General features: G+C 33.3%; 3 protein-coding genes across 6 annotated transcripts; 1 reads left to right on the top strand and 2 right to left on the bottom strand.

The window, feature by feature from the left end:
* The first annotated feature begins 337 nt into the window (after positions 1-337).
* LOC122630708 (putative tyrosine-protein kinase Wsck) lies at positions 338-3,107 on the top strand. Its single transcript, XM_043815496.1, has 4 exons — positions 338-853; positions 973-1,124; positions 1,188-2,929; positions 3,010-3,107. Exons 1-4 carry the CDS (start codon positions 666-668, stop codon positions 3,076-3,078), a joined length of 2,151 nt encoding a protein of 716 aa, XP_043671431.1. The 5' UTR covers positions 338-665; the 3' UTR covers positions 3,079-3,107.
* A 135-nt stretch (positions 3,108-3,242) lies between these two features.
* LOC122630714 (protein trapped in endoderm-1) lies at positions 3,243-6,812 on the bottom strand. Of its 3 annotated transcripts, none has more exons than XM_043815509.1 (4): positions 5,944-6,812; positions 5,616-5,806; positions 4,915-5,161; positions 3,243-4,660 (listed from the first exon to the last, which is right to left on the bottom strand). In XM_043815509.1, exons 2-4 carry the CDS (start codon positions 5,746-5,748, stop codon positions 4,012-4,014), a joined length of 1,029 nt encoding a protein of 342 aa, XP_043671444.1. In that variant the 5' UTR covers positions 5,749-5,806; positions 5,944-6,812; the 3' UTR covers positions 3,243-4,011. The 3 variants fall into 3 exon arrangements, with proteins under 3 accessions (XP_043671444.1, XP_043671445.1, XP_043671446.1); XM_043815510.1 differs by having other exon boundaries at positions 6,021-6,812; XM_043815511.1 differs by lacking the exon at positions 5,944-6,812 and having other exon boundaries at positions 5,616-5,912.
* Positions 6,813-10,602: 3,790 nt separating this feature from the next.
* LOC122630561 (laminin subunit beta-1) lies at positions 10,603-20,466 on the bottom strand. 2 transcript variants are annotated; one of them, XM_043815168.1, is made up of 14 exons: positions 19,919-20,466; positions 18,964-19,111; positions 18,048-18,095; positions 17,287-17,512; positions 16,866-17,174; positions 16,221-16,783; positions 15,945-16,124; positions 15,513-15,838; positions 15,018-15,428; positions 14,754-14,937; positions 14,224-14,670; positions 13,598-14,105; positions 12,427-13,510; positions 10,603-12,349 (listed from the first exon to the last, which is right to left on the bottom strand). In XM_043815168.1, exons 2-14 carry the CDS (start codon positions 19,061-19,063, stop codon positions 11,378-11,380), a joined length of 5,358 nt encoding a protein of 1,785 aa, XP_043671103.1. In that variant the 5' UTR covers positions 19,064-19,111; positions 19,919-20,466; the 3' UTR covers positions 10,603-11,377. The 2 variants fall into 2 exon arrangements, with proteins under 2 accessions (XP_043671103.1, XP_043671104.1); XM_043815169.1 differs by lacking the exon at positions 19,919-20,466 and adding an exon at positions 19,796-19,812.
* Between the last annotated feature and the right edge of the window lie 2,573 nt (positions 20,467-23,039).

The following is a 23,039-nucleotide window of genomic DNA, read 5'->3' as shown; positions in this document are numbered from 1 at the left end:
TATTTATGTAGAATATGTTCAATTATCAGTAATAAAGAATAATTGTATTCTAATATATAGTCATTTCCAAATATGATATATTTAATGTTGGTGGCACTGCAATTTTAGAAGAATCATTTAAATCAAGAAGGGATATCAAGCAGTAATCCATGAAAAGTTCAGGTAAAAATTACTGTACACGATATGAATATTATTTATCTAGAAATTGAAGTTCCAAAATAACATAATACAATAACAATGAAGAAATAGGAGATTAAATGGTATTAATATGAGAAATTTCTTTAGGTGCGAATTTCAAATTTGGAACCATTTTTAGACTAGAGGGCGCTTACATTATTTCAGCTATGACGCATGCATTTGCATGTATCATGTTAGTGAATTGTTTTGTTTACGCTCAACAATTAGTTCGTTAACTTAATTCATAAATATTGTTATATCGTATTTGTAAAATATGAATTATCGATTATGATTAGAAAACAGTTTACAAGTGTTAACGAGATCTTACAAAGTTTACCAAAGTATTTGAACATGATCGAGATTTAACCTGACTAATACTCGATATGACCTCATGCCATAAACTCGCGGTGTGGTCATTGAATTAATATAAAATATAGAAAATGAAATATTTATCTTTGTTCTATTTGAAAATATAATCAGAATAATCGATGAAAAAGAAAAAGAAAATAAATATGGCTACTATAATATTACTACTTAGTGTAACTTTAGTATATGGGCAGGAGTATGAAGGTTGTTTTAAGAGCCCTGCTGTGGATCCTGATTTATCTTCTTTAATTTCAAGTCGTATTACTGCCCCTACCGAATGCATCGAACAATGTCATTCGTTTGATTACATGTAAGTACACACACACACACACATATATATATATATATATATATATTTGGATTTGATAGAAGAAAGCATAAAAGTAAAATATATTATTATCATTATCATTATTATTGTTATAATTGTAGGTTTGCTGGATTGCAGAATGGACAAAGATGTTATTGTGGTAGTAAGTTTGGTAAAAATGGCTTATCTAATTCTTGCATTCCTTGTATTGCTGATGCATTTAAATTTTGTGGAGGTCAGGAAGCTATGAGTATATATTCGACTGGACAAAAAGGTATGTCCCTTATAAATATTTATTAATGTCATATGTATTTACTAAGTTATTATTTAATTGTAGGTCCTAGTAGACCAAGAGCAATTCAGATAATTCCTCAAAAAGATGATAGTTTCTTAATTACATGGCAGCCACCAGATATATCAAATGGAAATATTACATCTTATACACTGACTGCTATTGCCATTGAAACGCATAGTTATAATATTTTATCGCCAATAGAAAGTCAAGTACAAGGTGCTACATCTAATAGTACTATTTTAAGAGGTCTTCAACCTGGTACTAAGTATAATGTATCAATTTCTGCAAGTAATTCACAAGGAATTAGTAAGCCGGCTTATGCTACCGAATGGACCTCTATAGGTCCACCTGATAAACCAGATACACCAGAAATATTAAATAAAAATGAGACTACCACGACAGTTATGCTTTCTGAAGGAAGTAGCGAAAATGGACCAGTGAGTGCTTATCAAGTTGTAGTTGTTCAGCCTGGTACAATACCTCCTGTGGGCTCAGATGTTATGTATTTAAATTACGAAAAGTCATTTCAAGAAGGTTTAGGTTATTATATAACAGCAGAATTTGATGCATCAGACTTTCATAATTATAAAAAATTTGTGGTAGGAGATGGGAGATTAATAGGCGGATATTACAATGCTCCTTTAAAAACTGAACCAATGCCACAAATAGGGTTAGTGGTTATATCAAGAGCACAAGGAGAAGTGCAGTATTCCTATTCTAATTTTACCAACAGTATTCAACAATTTCAACAAGATGAATTTCATCAAATGGATTCTGTTGTTGTCATTATTTTACGTATAGGAATTATTCTTTTAGGATCTTTACTTATTATATCCATACTAATATTCTATTTAGTTAGACGCCGTCATGAAAAGGCCCATATTATAAAACTTCCAGAGCAACAAGAATTGACATTACAAGGGCCATTACATGAAGTAGATAACATGGGATATATTCCAGAAGATGTACCAGAAAGGGTAAATCATTATCAAGAATTGAAAAACAAAGTTTGGAGTATACCACAAAATAATTTATCGATTGATAATGCAGCCTTACGTAGAGGGCGATTTGGTACAGTTCACTCCGGTACAGTACAAAAGGATGATAAAACTTTTTCTGTTGTTGTCCATACTATAGCCGATCGTTCGTTAAAACCGTCAGATAAGCAAGCTATGCTAAGAGAATTGGATGTATGCATTAAGGCATCAACAATGAAGTATCTTGCTGGTTTGGTTGGAACCTGTGAAACTTCAGATACTTTATATGTTGTTCTAGAAATGCCTCCACAGATATTGAAACATTTATTATTAGCTGCTAGATCTGGAACGATATTTCCAGTTGATCAAATGTTACCTATTGGTTCTTCAATTGCATCTGCATTACAACATCTTGAAAATTATAAGATCATTCATACTCATTTATGTGCTAGAAGTATAGGCATTACCAATGATTGGATACCTAAGGTCATGGGTCATGGTATTGCAAAGTATGTCTTAGAAGATGTAAAATATGCTCGGTGGAGGGCAACAGAGTGTTTTACTAGTAAAAAAAAGCATCAACCAGGCGTTGTCTGGGCATTTGGTGTACTTTTATGGGAAATGCTTAGTATGGGTGGAACTCCATACTCAAATCTTCAATTTGATAGCGAAGTAGAGGAAGCAGTTGAGCAAGGCATCAGATTACCACAATTACCAGATATGCCTGATCCATTATACGAAGTGATGTTGTCATGCTGGCAAGTTGATCCAGAAGAAAGGCCAACTTTTGATGAGCTTGTGAGATTGGTAAAATTTGTGTTATTTATAACTTATCAAGTTACCTTGATAACGGAATATTATCTAAATATGATGATGCTTTTTTTCAGAATACTTTAAGTATATGTCCCATCACTGCATTTACAGAACCATACATTCCTGAATTGGAACTGAATTAATCTCATTAAGTATATAATACTTAAAGCCACGTTTGAATTGTTTTATAGTATTTGTAGATATAATGTGAAATGGTTAGTACTTAAAATCATTATATCTACCTCAGCCGACTTGCGCGACCAAGTATGTTTGGAAGACTGATGAAACCTTATTTCTTATTTAAAAAAAAAAAATGATTTTGGATTAAAAACAATATTTATAATATTCGAAAAGAAAATTATTAGATTATAAAAATTCGTATAAGTCGGATGTTAAGTGTAAGTACAATAAGTAATTGATTTATTGTTACATTAGTAAACAGTAAATCGTGCTGATATCTATTGCACCATATCTACTATTTATATTTACAAGGTGTTCGTAAATTAAGCTTTTTATACACCATATGCAGTTACCATTTATATACTCTAGATTAGATAATATTTAATTTTATTCAATACTTTTAATGTATATTGGATTTGTATCTTTCTTTTAATGGATGTTTTCTTTTTTTATACAAATTTATAACTACAATTTCCGTCCATATTTCGCTAGGTAAATAATAGCATTACTATATTTACCATAATATATTATATATACTCTCTACTCGAACATTCCAAATGTACTATAAAAATAAAAAAAAAGTATTTTTGTTTTATAATATTATATACAAGATCGATATTCATAATATATATGCAAAGCGCTGATACTTTACAAAATAAATCTGTATGGTACAAATCTATTTTAAGATAATACAAATATAAAAATAATTGGCATTTAAACGGAACCGTTAAAAAAAAAAAAAAAAAACAACTAAATCACACACTATAGTATATCGATCTATCTATAACGTAATATTTTCACAATTATTTAAATAATTAAATTCGTTCGTTCTAATTATAACTTAAAAGCAAAAAAAATTAATTGACGCAAACGTGCAGTCGAATTTACGATATTAGTCACGTTAATGGAGGGGAAGAAATTTTGCTGGAGTGCGAGTGCGTTGGTTTTGGACCAGTCGTTGGTATTTTGCTTGAGACAGGACATAAGACTTGTTTGTAAGCTTCTCTATACAATTTGTTGGTACCAGCGTATATAAAAGGATTTATAACGGAGGATGCCCAAGCTAATATCGAAGCGATTACATGTAAGATAGGAATTCTGACTTTGTCGTCGATTACGTTTGCTAACATCAATGGCATGAAACACGTTAAGAAACACAAGAATATAATCAACATGAGTCTCGTCACTCTGGAGTCTTCTCTTCTTTGAAATCCACCAGTTTTTCGTCTTCCTCCAGTAGCATGTGCTTCCAAATTCTTTCGGCTCTTTCTTACGCGCCAGTAAATACAAAGATAAGAAACGCTGATCACAACGCAGGGTACGATAAAGCCGAGAACAAAGAGCACTTTTTTTGGACTCGAACCATTCTTCTTTAAAATCGTACAAGAGAAGGTCTTTGGATCTAATCCGAGAGTACCCCAGATGCCTACCAAAGGTGGTATCAAAAGGGAGAAACTAAGGGTCCATATGGCGATCAACATCAATACGATACCCCGGGTGGTGTATATAACAGCGTAGATATCCGATCTTGATATGAGTACATATCTAAAAAAAAAAATATTAGATATATTGTTTTCGTAGATTTGGACTGATCGAATTCAAGAGAAACCAAAGTTAATGCGTCTCTCTTTATAATTTTGTAAAAAAGGAAGGTCTACAAAAGTTTCAAAAAATGTTCGACGTTTCTTTTAATAGACTTTTGTTTTACAAATCCTAATGGATCAAACATTGACTGACTCATCGATGATTCGATATACATCGGATCGTTATCTTTTTATTATGAATTAGAGATTACTGACCTGTTGATTGTAATCGCAACCATACTCAACAACGAAACAGCAACGTTTCCATAAAAGAAAAGTGGGAAGATTTGGCAAAGAGTATCACCGAGGACCCAAGCTTCGTTTAAATATCTGCTAGCTGTCAATGGCAAATTCACAGCAGAGAAAATTAGATCGGAGACGCTAAGACTTATCACGAATGCCGTTGTAGCGTGTCGCCTTAGTCTCGTATACTTCAGTAGCGCGATTACTGTCACCAAATTACCTTCAATTAAGAGGAAACGTAATGGATCTTAATATCTTAATTAGTCAACGAGTTGCGACTACTTTTAACAGAATTTTTCAAATAACTTCATTAAAATGATATATATATATATATATATATATATATATATATATATATAAATTTATTTAGAATTCAGAGCTGAGTAAAATATTTTAAGTTGAAATATTGAAAAGAAAAAGAACAGAGAGACAGATTAAATCGTTCTAAATCACAAATAAATTTATATTTATGTTACAACAGTAATAAAATTATATCACTTAATTTCTCTAATGAATCAATTTGGATAATAGAATATTTTTTATTCATCGAAAAGACATATTTTACTCAGATCTGTTAGAATTATTTATTACTTTGATTTAGAAATTTCTTTATATAATTTAGTATAGTGATACTTATATGTACAAGAAAATTATTAACACCTTTATATTTTTACCTAGTATACCGACAATACTGAAGATTATCGCACAAATGGCAGCGGCGATAGTAGCCGATCGAGAATAATGTTTAAAAGCTTCGATTCCATGCTCGTCATTGAAGCTAATGTTAATCGACGAAGAGTTAGCCATATTCTTCTTCTTCTTCTTTTAATTCTTTTTTTTCAAGAAATTTCTTTTTCTTTGCATCCTTTAGAATAAAAATAAAATCAAACATCAAATCAACTATTTTATCGCACGAATAAATCTAATCATATTTATTAAAACTCAACTTTTTCAACACATTTCAAAGATTCAAATGAAATGAACACATACGTATGCACACACACACACACACACATCCACACACATACACTTTTGCGTTGATTCCTTCAACAAGTCCATTAATCGCAAAGTACGCTTACTTATTTGCGAGCAGTTGCCTATGGATCATAGAATAACGACCCCTCTTAATGAGTTCGATGATTAGATACACACACACACATGCGCACGTATACATACATACAAATAGGATTACACGTTGCAAACACTATACATGAAAAACATGTATTCTTCATTGAAATGAAAATCGTTCGATCGTATCTCTTGTAAATTTCTTATAAATATTTTATCGATGTTAACTTTATTACGTTGATAACGCAAACGCTTAAAAATAATATTCCAATACTCCGTCATTTTTATTTCTTTTTCACGGTAAAATATCGAGTTCTAATGAGATTGAAATGTATTTTTTTTTTTTCTTTTCGATATCGTTATTCTCAATTTATTTTTATTTAATTTCTTTTTTTTATTCCTCGTTAAGATCATAAAACCTGAATAGGCTCTCGAGACAAGAAAATAATAGCACAAACAACGTGTAACCCTCTTTTACTCGAAGACCGATCGAGACTGACGAACTCTGACCACGTATGCGCCCTTTACGAGAGTATACACGATTTACTGTCTTTATCTAACGCTCTTTCCTCTTTCTCCCTCCCTCTCTCTCTCTCTCTCTCTCTCTCTGTTTCTTTCTTTCTCTTTCTCGATTTAATTTTCCCACCTCCTTTCGTCTTTCGCGTCTTCTCCTTAAGTATTTGTGACCACAGCTTCCGAAGCGATACGTTCTGCTTTTTCTAATCTCACATATATAATTTAGAGTTCATATTTAATCTCTAGAATTTTTTTTGTTTTCATTGATAGAATGTTGATTTCGAAAATTTTTATAATTGAATATAATGAATTATTTATTATCTTGTACGTATATAGATTAGGTAGTATAGACACTTTGATGATTTTCAAACTTATATGATCGTATCAAAGATGATATTAATAAAACTGATTTATTAATGTAGTTACTATAATTTAATTAATTTGATTTTTATATTCTTATGAAATTCATTCCTTCTACATTGTGTACTCTTCACGATCGAAAATTTATTAATACAATTTACGACACACCTAACTTTACTTTTATCGTAAATCGATTTAAATCTTTTTGAACGATCATATGGTCGTTTCAAAACCTCCGTCTTCAAATAAACGATTAATTATCGAACGATTAGACAAAGACAACTATAAGAAATATAATTATTTAAAAAAGAAAGAAATAGATATCTGTAATATGATCTTATCTTTAAATTTATTAAATAGATCGAAGATCGATTATTTCGTATCAGTGCTTGTGATATCTCGAAAAGAACGAAAAAAAGAAAAAGAAAAAAAGAGAAGGACAAACAAGTCTATGAACGAAAAAAAAAAAGTAAAAGAAAACAAAGAGAAGAATAAACAAGTCTCGAATTAGTTTCCCGTCGAGCTGAAATTTTTTGTGTCTATTGTCATCAATAAGAAGGTCAACGTACCAAGTTTATCGACTATATTTGATCGGCACAATATCTTTCCGATCAATGAATTACAATTTTAGATCTTCGATAATAAAACTTTGTTAAAAACTTTTCTTCTTTCACAAGTAACTAATTAACATTCTCGGATAGATTAATCGATCATTTTCACAAATCATTGTACGATTATCGAGGTAACACAATTTCGATCGATAAAAAATATTCGAAAGCATGATCGAGATCGAGATCGAGATCGGATAGGTCTCAACTTTAACACACGACTATGCAGAAGCTATTTTGTTCTGTGGCTCGTGCTATCGTTTTTGAATTTCGAATAGGGAAGGTAAGAATCCTATAGGAGAAAAGAGACGATTGGTGTGACCTCTCCTCTTCTCTTCTTCTCCCCTCACTTACCCATATACCTATTACTGCTGTTCTGCGTGGCTCCCTTTCCCTTACCCCACTTCGGTAAGAACCAGCTGTCAAACCGACTACTATCTACAAAAGATGCCGAACAATCGGCAGGAGCCGTTTTCTTGCCCTCTCTACGAGAACATATTGTGTGTATGTAAGTGCTCCTCCTTCTCTTCCATCTCTTCCTCCCTTCTCTTTTCACGTTCTTACCTGTCTTACATCTTTCAACCCCTCGCGCGTTGATTCCCGATGTATACGAGTTACAACTCTAACTGGCTTTGACTTCCAACTTGCGAGAAATCTAACGGATCGTTTGAATTCTTTTTTGATTTGTTAATTTTTTATTTTTTGTTTTGTTTTGTTTTGGATCTCGAAAATGTTTACAAGTTTTTATCGGATTGGCCAATCAATAGTTTTTATCTAAATAAACATATTGTTTGAATCAATTCAATCGATTCAAGAAAATCGATGTAATAGATGAATATAAAAAATGTCGAATTTTTTTTTGTATGCAATAAGAAAAGATCTTCGGTGAGAGATCTTTTAATCATTTTAAACTTGGAAAAAGAGAGCCACAAAAAATAATCGCACTGTGTCAACTTTCTATCCGAACTTAGGCTTATCGTTTATCTAAACGTATCTGTCGTGGGAAAAGAAAGATTTCGATTTAAAAAATTGATATAGTTATCTCCTAGAAAAAATTTTTTCTCTTTGTATTTACTAACGGATGATATTCAATATGTGCATGCGTTCGTAAGAAAAATATTATATTTTTCCTATCCTATCATTTTTCTTTTTCTCGATACGATTCCTCTTTTGCCCTATAAGTCGATTGTAACATCCAAGAATTCTATCTGTAGCATTTAATATATGCCTTGAGATAATTGTAATCTTTGTCCAATGAAAAGAATGGCCGTTTAATCATCGATAAATTCATCGAATGCGAGGATTGAAAAATATACGGAGTCAATAATTATTACTATTTAAAACATTAAAATAATCCTATAATTTCTTTTCTTTTTTTTTAACTAATTATAAATAAAAAAATCTTTTACGTTAAATATATATTATATAAATGATTTTCCATTCTAGCATTTGAAGTTGTATAAACATTTTCTTAAAATCTTTAAAAAATTGTTTTAGAATGATAATAATTATTGAATCGCCCTATACATATATAGCGTTTCAATAAGTACCTTTATCGATTTTACGAACTTTAAGAATAGAATAGCTTATAGAATATAATCGAGATATGTAATAGTAGTGCATACGCATTATTCGTATGCGTATTCGTTTGGTACGTTAATTCATTAGACGGCTGTAATGTATATAGAGAAATCTTAACGGTGATGACCACACGATCGTTCGTTGAAATCCAGTGGCTCTCAATAATTTTCCTTATTAAAATATGAGCTTTTATTAGATAAGATATACTCCCATAATGATAACTTTTATAATAACATCGTATGTTTCAATCATTTTTAATAATATTTAATTTTTTATGCTTTTATATTTTCCCTTCTTTTAATTTTTATTTTTTATTTTGTTTTTTTTTTTTTTTTTAATTTTTATTGCGACACTACAAATATATACATCACAAAAAAATATTTTTTTAATATTTAATTTTTGTACTATTCTTTCCTTTTTGATTTTTAATTATTATCGCGTAATTAAGAATATAGATCATGAAGAAAAAAAAAATAATTAAAAAGAAATGATTTTCAATTACACATTACACGTGTAAACTTAATTTGAATGAAGTTTTTTGTTGCAGTATTTATTATTATACGTTTGATATTCGTTTCTAACGTGACCGCGTGGATAGTTAGCGAATTAGAAAAGGATTAATTCAAAGATCCTTTACGTCGATCTAATACGGTTTGAGAACCACCGAGGCTCGTATTGAATGAACTCATTGTACGCAACCCCGTGAGCCCTCATACATACACCATTTGAATTCAACAAAGCTCTTCTTTATTCACGAAATACTCTCTAGCGTCTGGCCATGTTTCAAAGAGAAAGGCGATTTCGTTCGAGGAGGTGCAACGAAAAGAAAATAGTAAAAAGAAAAAAAATAGGAAAGAAAAGAAATAAAGAAAAAATGCAGATGGGTTCCCGTAGAAGCTACCACCACCGACGTCGTTCGAAGTCGATTATCGAAAAAGGGGAGGGATAGTTTAGTAGGGGAATTTCTATTTACGCACGTGTGTCCCCCGACATTGGGTATTACCACAATAAACAGCAAGGATTGCTTTTACGGTGAAATTCTACTCCAGGATGTGATCCTGAAAGTCGATGAAACTTCCCATAAGGAAACGAAACAAAAAATAAAACAAAACAAAAATATGAAAAAAGAAAAATTGATATAAGTAATTCTTTGTATAAAAAATTTCTAATCAAATCGATTACATTTTCTACATCGAATTAATCTTAGGATCTTCATTTAGAAAGAAACGATTTTTTTCTTTCTTTTAAGGAAAAAAAGAAATAAATGTTGAATCTTTTGCTGTTTAGAACTTTAGAAATAACTAATTATCACAGTAAACTTCTTATCTTTTCTCTTATCGTATTTCCGGCACTATTTCCTCCTATCTATCGAAGTTTCGTCTTATATAAGGAAATAAGATTATGTCAGGGGCAATGGAAACTTGTGGTTCTGCTTTTACGAATATTCGCAGTAAAAATATCATTTCAAATATGTAATTCTAATGAATTTTTATGAAGAAGATCGTGGTGTCTCATTTTATCTCTTAGATTTTTTTCGATTCGATTAATCTCGTTTATTTATTCTAACATGTATTCTGTTGCGTGTATATCGATAACAAATTATTTATTAAATCCTACTTATATATTTACTAAGGCATTTGGTTCCATTATTACACTACAATTTTTTTTAATTTCCTTAATGTTATGTAAAATCATTCAATCTCTTTCAAAACTTTAACGTTGTGTTAGACGTCTATATTACCTAATGTTGTCTTTTATTACAATATTAAATGAGAATTATAGAAATAGTCAAATGATAGCGAATGTTGTGCAATACACATTAATGTGTGTGTGTGTGTGTGTGTGTGTACGGATATAAAAACTACATATGTACAACAAATAGTATTATAGGGCAAATGACATTATACAAAATAGCTTTGTAAAGATAAAAAAAAAAAAAAAAAAATAAAATAAAATAATTGCAAAAATATAAGTAGTAAAGTACGATTAGATTCGATTTCTTTCACAGAAAAACACGGCACTTTTGTTAGATATTATGGCACTATAAAAAAAATTGACCGTCATCGATATCTACATTCGTGCGTTATAAAAGTATGAATTAGAAAAGATGAGAACATGATGTAAATATCTTCGTGATAGAAACTACTTGAATAATAATATGATATGTGTAACTTTAGTATTATTCAGAAAATTATTATCGAACGGGATTAAGAATTAGTGTCCTTAGAAGGATGAGTCGAATAGACATCTCTTGAATTTCTATTCGATTCTAAGGTGCCATAAACGTTATAAATAAACGATCATTATGAGGTGCACTGTCTGTAGATTTGTGCTTTTCGCTCGATCTCTGCTAAGTGTTTCACCATTTCCACGGTTAGAGAATCTATTTCGGCCATGAGATCGGTTAATATTCTCTCGTTGTCTTTATAAACGCTTTCCATACCGTCTAAGTCCTTAAATTTAGTAGACGTATCAGCTGTTAATTCGGAAGCTCTTTGAAGTAATTTCTTAGCTCTCTGTATGTCACCCTTGCTCTTGTTCACTCGATAATTCAAAAATTCATCAGCCTTTTTATATTCCTCTGCTAATTTTTTCGTTTTTCCATCGACGACACGTGCCTCATTGGCAACTTTGAGCGTTTCGACTTCGATTTCCTTATTCAAAATGAAAGCATTCTTGGCCGATTGCGTTTGCAATTGTTTCAATCTTGCGTCCAAAGCTTTTACGGAATCCGTGGTATCGTTGGCTTTTGTTTGAGCTTCCTTTATGAGCACGGCTATATCGGCCAAATCTTTTTCCGATTTGGCCACGTCACTTTGAGCTGTGTCTATAGCAGCCTGTGCCAATTCCTGTGCCTTTTCCGCTTCTGTTAACAATAGTACGACTTCGTTCGTTTCGTTCTGTTTCTTTAACGCTGCCTCCTTAGCATGATTAGCACGTTCCTCTAAAATATGAGCTAATTCGAGATCGTCTTTTGTGTCGGCAAGAATCTTGTCGGAATCAGTCAGAGAACCGACGATAGTTTTTATGCGATTGGCCAATTGTTTGATCTCATCAGGTCTTAACTTTATGTTCTTGCTTAATATGTCGTTAGCTAGGTCTCTCACCATCGTCGGTGTTGGCTGTTCCTCGTCCAACATACTCCAAATTCGTTTGTTAGTGTCGGATAAACTCTTCGTAATCTTGTCGGAACGATTCCGTGCTTCCAAAGCATTGTTAAATGCGTCTTGTGCATTCGATCTAGCTGCCACGGCATCTTGTTTGATTTGGATCATCTATAAAGATACAAAAATTTATTCGTCAGACACAATAAGAAAAATATAAGAAAAAAAAAAGAAGCCGATGAACATACATTACGCAATAGTTGTTCCGCTTCATCCTTTTGACTTTTAATTTTAGCAGCCTGTTGTTTGGCCACATCCAAAGCTTGATTAGCTTTGGTTATCGCACCAACGTCACAAGAGAGTCCTCCGCAGAAGCCACATCCAGCACCACCACAAACGTTGCTACAATCGGTGACATTGTCACCACACATTTTAAGATTCAATTCGGGCATACCTTCGTTCAATGTATTTAACTTATCGCTTAATTTTTGAAGAGATTCGCTATTTCTCTCTTGTGCTTCGTTAACCGACACACTGTTTTTGGCTAAGAGATTTTCCGTATGTTTGCGATATCTCTCTGCATCAGCCAACACGTTGCTTGTATCGTTTGCCATCTTTTCCGCTTGTAGAGATTGCTCGGCCATTTGTTGGGTTACATTTAGGGCACCTTGAACATTCTCCTCTTGCAATATCGTAGCATTCTCTTTTAATTCCATAGCACCCTGATGCAAACTATTCGTTCTGTTCTTTAATTTCTTTAATGCCACATCGCCAAGATTAACTCGTTGACTAACGTTTTCTAACATATTGTCGACTTCCTCAAGTTGTTTCGCTGAGTTCGAAATGTTCTTACTCAATTCCTCGGCTAAATTGGTTAACTCATCCAAATCTTGACTCTTGATAGAAGTGTTACTGATCAAATCTCTTACTTGGTTCAATGAATCGACCATATCGTCGAATTCTTGACTGTAAACCCCAGTAGTACCGACCTTCTGTATCCTGGAAGCCTCCTCTATCACAAGATTCGTTTTGTTTTTCAATTCGTCCAATGTTAAATCCCAATTGTCGAAACATTCACCACACGGGCTACATTGTGGTGCCTCGCCATGATAACCACGATCACATTGGTCGCACTTTTCACCTCCTATTCCTTTGTGACAAATACAGACACCAGTTTCTCTATTGCATTGTTGACTTGCGGAACCAATTACATTACATTCGCATGGCGTACATTCGATGTTTGGATTTCCCCAGAAATTCGTTTGACATTCGTTGCATCTTCGTCCACCAAAACCTGCTCTGCACTCGCAACTTCCATCGAAGGGATTACACCTGTTTTTAAACGTTTAAAAAGAAGAGTTACAAATGATCGAACAAATTATTTGATCATTTTTCATATACGTAAAATTTATCACGTACTTATCAGATACGCTGCCAACAGCGTCACATTCGCAAGGATCACAACCTTGACCGCTTGCGATCCTCCAGTGATTTTCTTCGCAAGAGTCACAACGTTGACCGATCACATGAGGCAAGCAAGGACACTGTCCAGTGCGATGATCGCAAGGTCCAAAGGATCTATCGGAACCCAGGAAATCACAGTTACATTCTTTACAATCTTGCTTAAGTGCATCACCGTAAAATCCAGATTTGCAAATTTGACAATTCGGTCCATCGGTATAATAGAGACATTGTAGACAACGTCCGGTATGTGGATCGCAGTTACCAGGTAAATTTAGATCGGTATTGTTATTACATTCGCAAGGTCCGCAATTTCCACCTGGTACCTCAGGATTGCCGAAATAATTCTCAGCACACTTTTCGCAACGTGGACCGCCGTATCCCTCGTAACACTCACAAATTACATCGTGAGTTACAGAATCGAGGGAACAACTATCGGCGTATGAGTGACCAGAATCTAATGTACCTACGTTTATAGAACAAAGAAATATATATAAATGAATAAAGAAAAAATTGAATTATTCATTAGTTCAAATGATTACTAGAGAATACATTTCTTTTTATCTTTGATACACGGTTTTTACCTGGACAAGGACAAGCTCTACACGGTATGTCCACTCCTATTCTTGGATCACCGTAAAAGGTTTCGATACAACGATCACAATTGTGACCAGTGGTAGAATCGCGACAATTGATGCAAGCTCCGGTTCTAGAGTCACAGTTATCTGCATGACCATGACACTGACATCGTTGACAATGTGGGAAATTCCAAAAACCTGGTTCGCACTGACCACACGTTCTTCCATACGTATTTGGCCGACATTTGCATCGTCCGGTTTCAACGTCGCAAAAGTTATCCAATGCACCAACGCCATCGCAGTCGCAAGGTATACATCCTGCTGGACTAAATCCATAAGTTCCCGGAGCACAACGATCGCATCGTCTACCGACTACGTTAACTTTGCAAGGACATGAGCCACCATAATTATGACAAAAAAGACTGTGTGATCCTGTAGGATTACACTGGCATGCTGCAATAAAATAGATATCGCTATAAGTATATAATTTGTATAGTTTTTAGGATATTCGTTTTCGTAAAGTGCATTTTACTTACGATGTGCACCCTCGAAGACATAATAACCGATACTGTTCTGATACTGTTTACACGCATCAGGTAAATTATTCTGAATGTAATTGACATCGTTAAGCACTTGATTACATAATTCATATTCCTGACGACGCAATTCACCGACATCGTTGAAGGAAGGTACGGTATCTATCCTTGGTCTTACAATAATCTTAAAGAAAACATTTTTAAAGGTAACATTGAACATATATACATATACACTGATTTATGTATGCGAAAAGTTAAACTTACAGAATCAATTAATATAGATGCCGTTGGTGTATCTATATGACTATTAAATTTACCGAATTGCATGATAACGTTATATTGTTTGTCTTTTTCTAAGCAGACAAAAGGTTGAGCAACAGAATTTCTTGAATGATATGGTAATTGCACCCATAATCGATCATATTCTGGTTTCGAATTGGCACAAAGACCATTGGGGTCAACAGGTCCGTCTCTTTCAATAATTATTTGAACATCTTCCCATGTACCTGACTGCACTGGTTCATAACGTACTATAACATCGTACCACATGGATCTACGAATACCGTCGATCGTAAAATTGAGAGTTGAATCTTGCAAGGCTTTCATGAATCCAATACCCGTCCAAGTACTATTTCTTCCATCGCGATATGGTTCTCTTATTACAACTTGACAATTCTGAGGAAAATATATTCGGTTAAGTGTAATATCAAAAAGTGAATTGTCCAATTAAATAAAACTAAATATTCGTATATAACTTACGTCAGTTGCTTTTGATAGTTCACCTTCATAAATTAAAAAGTCTAGAGAGCCGGTATAGTAGCCTTGTTCCGGTTGATTACAAGTTCTACCGATGATGTGTGGTCTGCATCGACATTGTCCGGTAACAACGTCGCAAGAATTTTCATACGATCCACCACGATCGCAATCGCAAGGTTTACATCCTTCGGGATCTTCGGAAAGTCCCCAATATCCTGGCAAGCATTGATTACAATCTCGTGCAGTAACGTAACGTTTACAAGTACATTCGCCAGTGATCATATTACAACCCTGGTTATCGATGGTACCAAGAGTGTTACAAGTACACGCTGTAAAGTAATAAGAGTTTTACTGAGATTTACTGGAAAATGTTTTTAAATATTCATTTTGTTTATAGCTGTCGATTATTTAATTATAATTTCCAAAATTTTGTACCTTGACATCCTTGAGGATTTTCTGAATCGAAGTTCCAAAAACCATTCTTGCAACGATCGCAACGACGACCCTCTACGTTCGCTTTACAGTGACAACGGCCAGACTCATCGCCGCTAAGAGGATCGGTTCTGGAATCACATATACCATCGTCCAAGGACCCACTAAGATCACAATCACAAGCTGAAAAATGATATAAATGAGATATCCTCATTCAATGATCATTTCTGAATAGAACCGAATAGAATAGACTTTCAAAAGAATATTTAAATAACTTACGTTGACAAGCTTCAATATGCGAGATATCTTTAGTAACATCATGATAATAAAATGGTTTGCACTGTTCACAATTTTGACCACGCGTGTTGTGTTGACAATCATCGCATACACCGCCAGAAACTCTACCAGATCTTTCGTACACTGTTTCGTCAAAGTGACAGGAAGATGTATGATTGTTACAGTTGCAAGGTCTACACGCGTTTGTTTGTTTACCGACCGCTGGTTTCCAAGGTAAATCGTTATAGAAATCCTCGCATTTTTCACAGTTGAGTCCTTTTGTATTGTGAGTACATTCGCATTTTCCGTGTACCATGTTTTCTTCTTGCGCCACTCCTGGTAAAGGAAGACATCTCGATGCGTGTCCATAGCACGAACAGGATCCACGAATCACCATGTCTTGGATAGCATAATAATACTTCTCTCCTGTCTCCGGACGATAATCCAACAAATCGTCTCCTAGAGTGTGTAATCTCGTCATGTTGATTCTGAGAGTGGTGATCTTTAATAAATTTTGTACTTCTATCGAGTACGGATTATCGATTTCCAAATTTCGTGGCAACACTCTGTAATGTAATATAAATATCTTTATGGATTATGTAGAAATATAGGATTGTTTGTTAAAGCAATTAAAAAACGTTAATTCACCTGAAGATTACTTCGCCACCAGTGGATGGGGCTACGCCGGAATAACGCGTTTCACATATTACATCGGTCAAACTTTGCGGCTGATGCGTAGCTATACCTGGGAAGGATTGCTCGCAATTATGGGCAAAGTATCTGTAAACCTTCCAAGTTTTTCCAAAATCGAAAGACCTTTCTATCAGCATAGCTGCGGGACGGAATGTTTGGAAACGGATGATGATATGAGTGAAATGAAATTCAGCTTCGAGATCGAATCTGATGGTTACGTATTCTATTCCATTTTCAGCTTGCCACCAATATCGCGAATTTGTCCTGTAATGTGAATGTAATATAATGAATTAAATCAAAATGTTTTACAGTTTATAATGAATTTATAATTAATTGGTTCGTTCTTAAATCTATTTGAACAAAAATTTTCATTTACCCGTCAACGATATTCTCGATATTGTGCTGTTGTTTAGGGAAAGACGCATCGCAGAAGAAGCATTTCTTTCGTTCTTTAAGATGAGAAACGATGCAATATCTCTCTGGACCCTTGAGACCACAAGTAGACGAAGCGGTCAAGCGATTTTTTCGGCCGATCAAAAGATTCCCCGTGGCAGGATAACAAGAACTTTGTTCGCAAGGATGTGGTCTTTTGGGATGTGATCCTGTGAACAAAGAAATAATATTTCCTCGTATCTTTAAAAACAGAAATAACTGAACATTTATATACGATTATTATTAATAAAAAAATGACCGAAGGAAGATATTGCATCCCACAACCAGTTAATTTGTGCAGAATAGAACCATATCTACATATTACTTCATTGAACTACCTCTTCGTTGAGGGATGGTCATCCCTAGCCAATTATGACGTCTTGTTATTATTTCCGTTGGTGAGACGTTTCCGTCGCGTATTGTTCCTATAACATTCTCTCACTTTTACCTTTTCTCTTTTCCTTTCTTTTCTTTTCTTTTCTTTTCTTTTCTTTTTTTTTTCATTCAATCTTTATCTATTATCAAACTCGTATAATAATTTATTAATTTTCATTTTTACCGTCTGTCTTATAAAATTATTCCACTTTTTATATTTTTTCATTTTTTTAGAAACATCTGTTAATTTTGAAGATTATTTGCAACTAGTTTTTGAATATTAACATTGACAAAGTCAATATATATACATATATAAAAAGGTTAACTCACCTCTGTTTGTTGGCCTTAAATCCCTTGTTTGCTGGGCTTCTGTAGAACCTAAAAAGATAAAACTCTATCAGTTTTGAATCATTCGTAGAAGGAAATATTTCAATGATTCTCGGAATGTAAAGTTATCATCATGGAGATTTTACTACCGGTAGTTGTTATCGCGAGAGGGGGAACGGGATGTTTATGATGAAGCAGCTTGTAAACTTATTCGTAATATCTATGAAAACTATGCTATTTTATATAAAAACAAATTATACTTCTTTTCTATATTTCATTAATCAGTTTTTAAAAATATCGTGGATAATAATAGATTTCATAATGCGACCATTTTTTCAATTTTGCTAGCAACAAGTTATATGTATATACTTATAAAAGATATAATTTTTATAAAAATGATTAGTTTCTTTTTTGTTACTGTAATAACAAAAAAAAAAAAGAAAAAGAATTCACAAAAAAGTTTTATCCTTTTAGAAATTTAGTAATTCTCGTTTTTCAGCCGATTAAAAGTCTAATGATAATCGATCATATATCTAGGACGCTTAAATTTGGGAACTTAAACATATTCATAGAGTTCAAAGCAATGACGAGGTCGTGAGGTCTTACTGCTATCTAATCGCTGTGGATAAAATATTCTCGTAGTAAGAAGCATGAAATAAAAAGAGTGATCATTATTTGTGATTAGTGAACTTTCGGCTGGACATATCTTCTCTTTTTTTTATAATTTCGTATATTAATCAATGAATATTATCAATTTCTTCACGATTGTTAATTCTTACAATTTTCTCGTCGTTCTTAAACACGAAATAGGAAAATAAAGAAGAAAAGAAAACAAAAGAAAGAATAGAAAATCAATAGAACTAGATTTTCCACGGAAGACGCGAATCAATTAAAATTATATCCAAGTATATTTTCTTACCTGTTGAAAGGAAAATCGCAAAAATAAAAAGTGCAGTGAAGATTCGCCAATAAAAATGTCCTGCCATTTTTAAGTATTTCCCGCTCGAGTCGAGCATCATGTTACACACGATTCGTGAGAAGACTTAACTCATGGACTCCATTTAACCCTGTAAAATAAAGAAAGAAATGCTTGTCTTTCAAACACGTTGCGAATACGTATACACACACGATGCAATACGGTGTAAACGCATAAATCAAACGAATCGTTCATTCGTAAGACGAGTTAGTGAGATACTCGATGATACTCGATGATTTATTTCAATAACACATTTCCTTTTTTTTTTTTTTTTTAGAAATCCTATTTTCATTCTAATAATACATTATCATCGACTAGAAACGAAAGACTATAAATAGAAAGAGCCACGTGCGACTCTATTTTTTCTACCGTCAGATCATTATAGATACGATCGTAAAACATGCGTCAGATGTATGTTACCTTAAGAAAAGGAAAGAGAAATAGAGAAAAAGAAAAAAGGAGTTCACCATAATGCTCTCTAATCGGTTGATCATAAAATTGCATTTAAAAGAAAAACGAAAACTTGCTATATATAATTTCGATATATCTATCTCGATTTCTTTCTTTCTAAACGTCGAAAATAGAAAGTGATCTTTTAAAAAAATGTCATCGATCGAATTTTCTTCTTCGATCGTGCTCGATCGATCGATTTCAAATGTACACTTGCGGCCATTGCGCGTGCGCATAGACACCTTTCAAAAGAAAAACACATATCGATGCACCCCGTCGTAAGTACATATCCATCGCGAATTCTTCCGCCTCTTTTGGTCCCTACCGTTTCTTCTATCACGACGTTTGCTCGATCACCCTATCCGTTTCTCTCTCTCTCTCTCTCTCTCTCTTTCTATTTCTATTTCTTTCTCTCTTTTTTCGTTTTTCTCTCCTCAGCTTTACCAACCTCCGGATCACTCCTTTCCCGTCGTCTTTCTACTGTTTCTGACGACGAGACACTGTTCGAAAGAGCGAGAAAACCTCCACCGAGATTTGTTGCGCGGTCATGTGCCTCCGCGCACACGAGTACGTCCCTTTTCTTTTTCTATCTCCTTCTATCTCTCTCTCTCTCTCTTTCTCTCTTTGTCGGTTCTCCCCACTCTAAAACTCCCACTATCTTTCTCTCTCTCTCTCTCTCTCTCCTTTTCTCTCTTTTTCTTTTTTTCTCTATCTCTCTTTTTCTCTCCCACTTCAGTCTCACAACTCCCTGCTCCGTCAGCGATGATTTTGGGACCCTTTCTCCTCTTTATCCCTCTTTTCAAAAGCCGATTTTACCGAGATCGTTGGAGATATGAGTTTTTTCAACGTATAGACGTATATATAACACCGTATCGCACTTTCTTATCCACGAAAACTCGAACTCTTCAACGTAAAATAGAAAGGAAAATTGAATAGGAGAGGACTCTCGACGACAAGGCTCCCAACAAGGCTGACGCCTCGCCAGAGACGCGTCTCGAAGCGAGAGAGCCGCTCCGTTCGTTCGGCTCAAGACACGACGACAGTGCCGTACTTTTCACCTAAACGATTCGGAACCCTGCACCATATTCTTCTCTTATTTATTATTTAATCTTAAGAAACATTCTACGTTGAGCGGATATTATATGGGAAAAGTAATGATGCGTTTTACGCATCGGCTTCATATTCATAACTGTATTGATCTAATACTCATAAATTCAAGTTTTTCATTAAATTATCTATTTAAATTTCAAGATTACGTTTAATTTTATATTTTAATAATTATATAAGTTGCGTCCGATTCTTCTGGCCGATGAGCAATGTGTTAAAAAGATCGGGAATTTCTTTCGAAACTGGAAAGTATCGGAACTGATACCTTTTTTATATTCTATCAGAAAATTTTGATAAATTTTTAGCGAAAATATTTTTAATACGATCTTAAAAAATTACATTTCACATTTGTTTTCGTAATATTATCTCTTCCTTGAAAAACTTACAATGGGGGGCGTGACGTGCCAGATGTTCAAAGATCGTTTCGAAGTGGACCCTTGTTTTTCTTAACATCAGGAATGTAGGAGTTCCCTGTAGTCAGAGAGAAATTTTCTAAGTTCTACGTTTTATCAATATTATTATTATATATAGATACGATGATTACATCATGCGAATGATTAGAAATTTTTACAGACGCGTGATTCTTATACAAATATAAATCGTAATATTTTTATATTGATCACTTCAGTAATTTCAAAATGGCGTCCATTTAATCTTACAATATTACGTATTTATTGCATAAAAACTTAAACGGCAATAGAACGTGTATATACTTTTTTATATTTAGGAAAAAGAAAATAAGATATTCAATCGTGATGAATTTGTTTCACGCTTACTGCGTGAAACGATTGAAAAGGAAGGAAGAGAAGCGCGTGGGCAGTTGTTTTATCTCTAGGATGTATCCCGGTTATGATAGCCGGATGCCAATGCCTTCTCTTCCTCTTCTCTCTTCTTTACTCTTATCAATCATTCTTTCTTCGTTCAACGTTTGCAAGCGTTCTGCTCTTTAGCGTATGCGTGCCTGCTGTTAGTATCTGTTTCTCTCTTTGACTCTTTCTCTCTCACACTTTCTTTCTCGCTGTCTCTTTCTTTACTTCGTACTCTAATACCATCTGTTTCTCTCTTTACTTTCGATCTCTCTATAGAATTTTTATGATAGACTTTGTCGACGAATCTAACGACGATAATCGAACAATCGCTATTCAAATAAACAAATACATATATATACACCATTTAAGATTTAATAAGATATACATTTCTTTCATCAACCTCGATGTACTGAAATAATATCAATAAATTTATTATTAATATATTTCTTTTTTATCAAATTATGCAGAGTATAACGTGACACTCGTTTGTTCAGAATTCAACAATTCAATTAATTTCTAATTTAAATAATATCTAATTAAAAACTGTGTTATAAAATGATTCATCAATGAATTGAATATCTTACTTTACTCAGGGTATAAAAAAAAAATTTAACTTAATAATAAATATTATATGTTTCTATTATTGTTGTCTTGTTTGTTTTTAACATCTTTTATAATAATGATGTTTCAATCGATTCTGGGAAAGGGATATCACAGAGTAGTAAATTTAAAATCATGCATTATCATGCTTTATTTTATACACACTCTCATTATACATAATTAAACACGAGGCCCGTGTTCGATCTCGTGATTTAAATGGTCGTTCCTTCGTAAATGGACGAATATTTTGACTGCGATAATTAGTTCGATTAATATCCCTACGCGAAGAACAAATCAAGTTTTGTTACTCTGTATTTATGTATATGTATATGTATGTATGTACATTAGAGATGTACAACCTCGAAATTTACGGTTGACGAAAGATTGCTATTTCTTTTTATCTATATATGCGATCGAAATAATATCTCTGAATTTTTCTTTTTAAACTTCGAAAATATTTCTTTTTTCTTTTCTCCCTTTTTCTCCTTTATTCTCTTTAATATAACGATTATTATCTTATCTTCGTATGTACAGCGGGTGTTCTAAATGAATTCAATGCTATCATAGTATATATAGACGAAAGGCATCGAAGAATGATTGTAGTACCAAAATGATATTGTGTCGATGAAAAACGTTTCATTTTTGTGTGTGACAAGCAGTTTTACAAAATTTACGAGATCCATTACGGATTGATCGATGAACAAATGTTAATTATATTATTCTGTTTGAACGTGAAAGCTTTTGATAATTACATTAAATTAAATTACATTGATTAATTACTTTTCTTTTTTTTTTTTTTTTTATTCTCATCATAATGAAATTCCCGTGGATGTCCGAAAAGCAGAGATTAGTGAGAAGTTGAATTAAACGGCCGTCTATAAGCTTCTTTGGACGATTTACTTTTTGCAATTGGGCAAACTCTTTGCACGAATAATTTGAAGGAATGGCGGCAGGTGCAATAATTTCTACGATATCGAGATCGACAAATTTTTCTAGGCATCTCTCTTTCTTTTTTTATTTTTTATTTTTTATTATTTTTTTTTTTTTTTTTTT

This window comes from Vespula pensylvanica, chromosome 7 (genome assembly GCF_014466175.1).
Source record: "Vespula pensylvanica isolate Volc-1 chromosome 7, ASM1446617v1, whole genome shotgun sequence".
NCBI classification, from domain to species: Eukaryota; Metazoa; Arthropoda; class Insecta; order Hymenoptera; family Vespidae; genus Vespula; species Vespula pensylvanica.
Note: the sequence above shows the minus strand (reverse complement) of the source record. Positions and strands in the feature narration are given on the sequence as shown.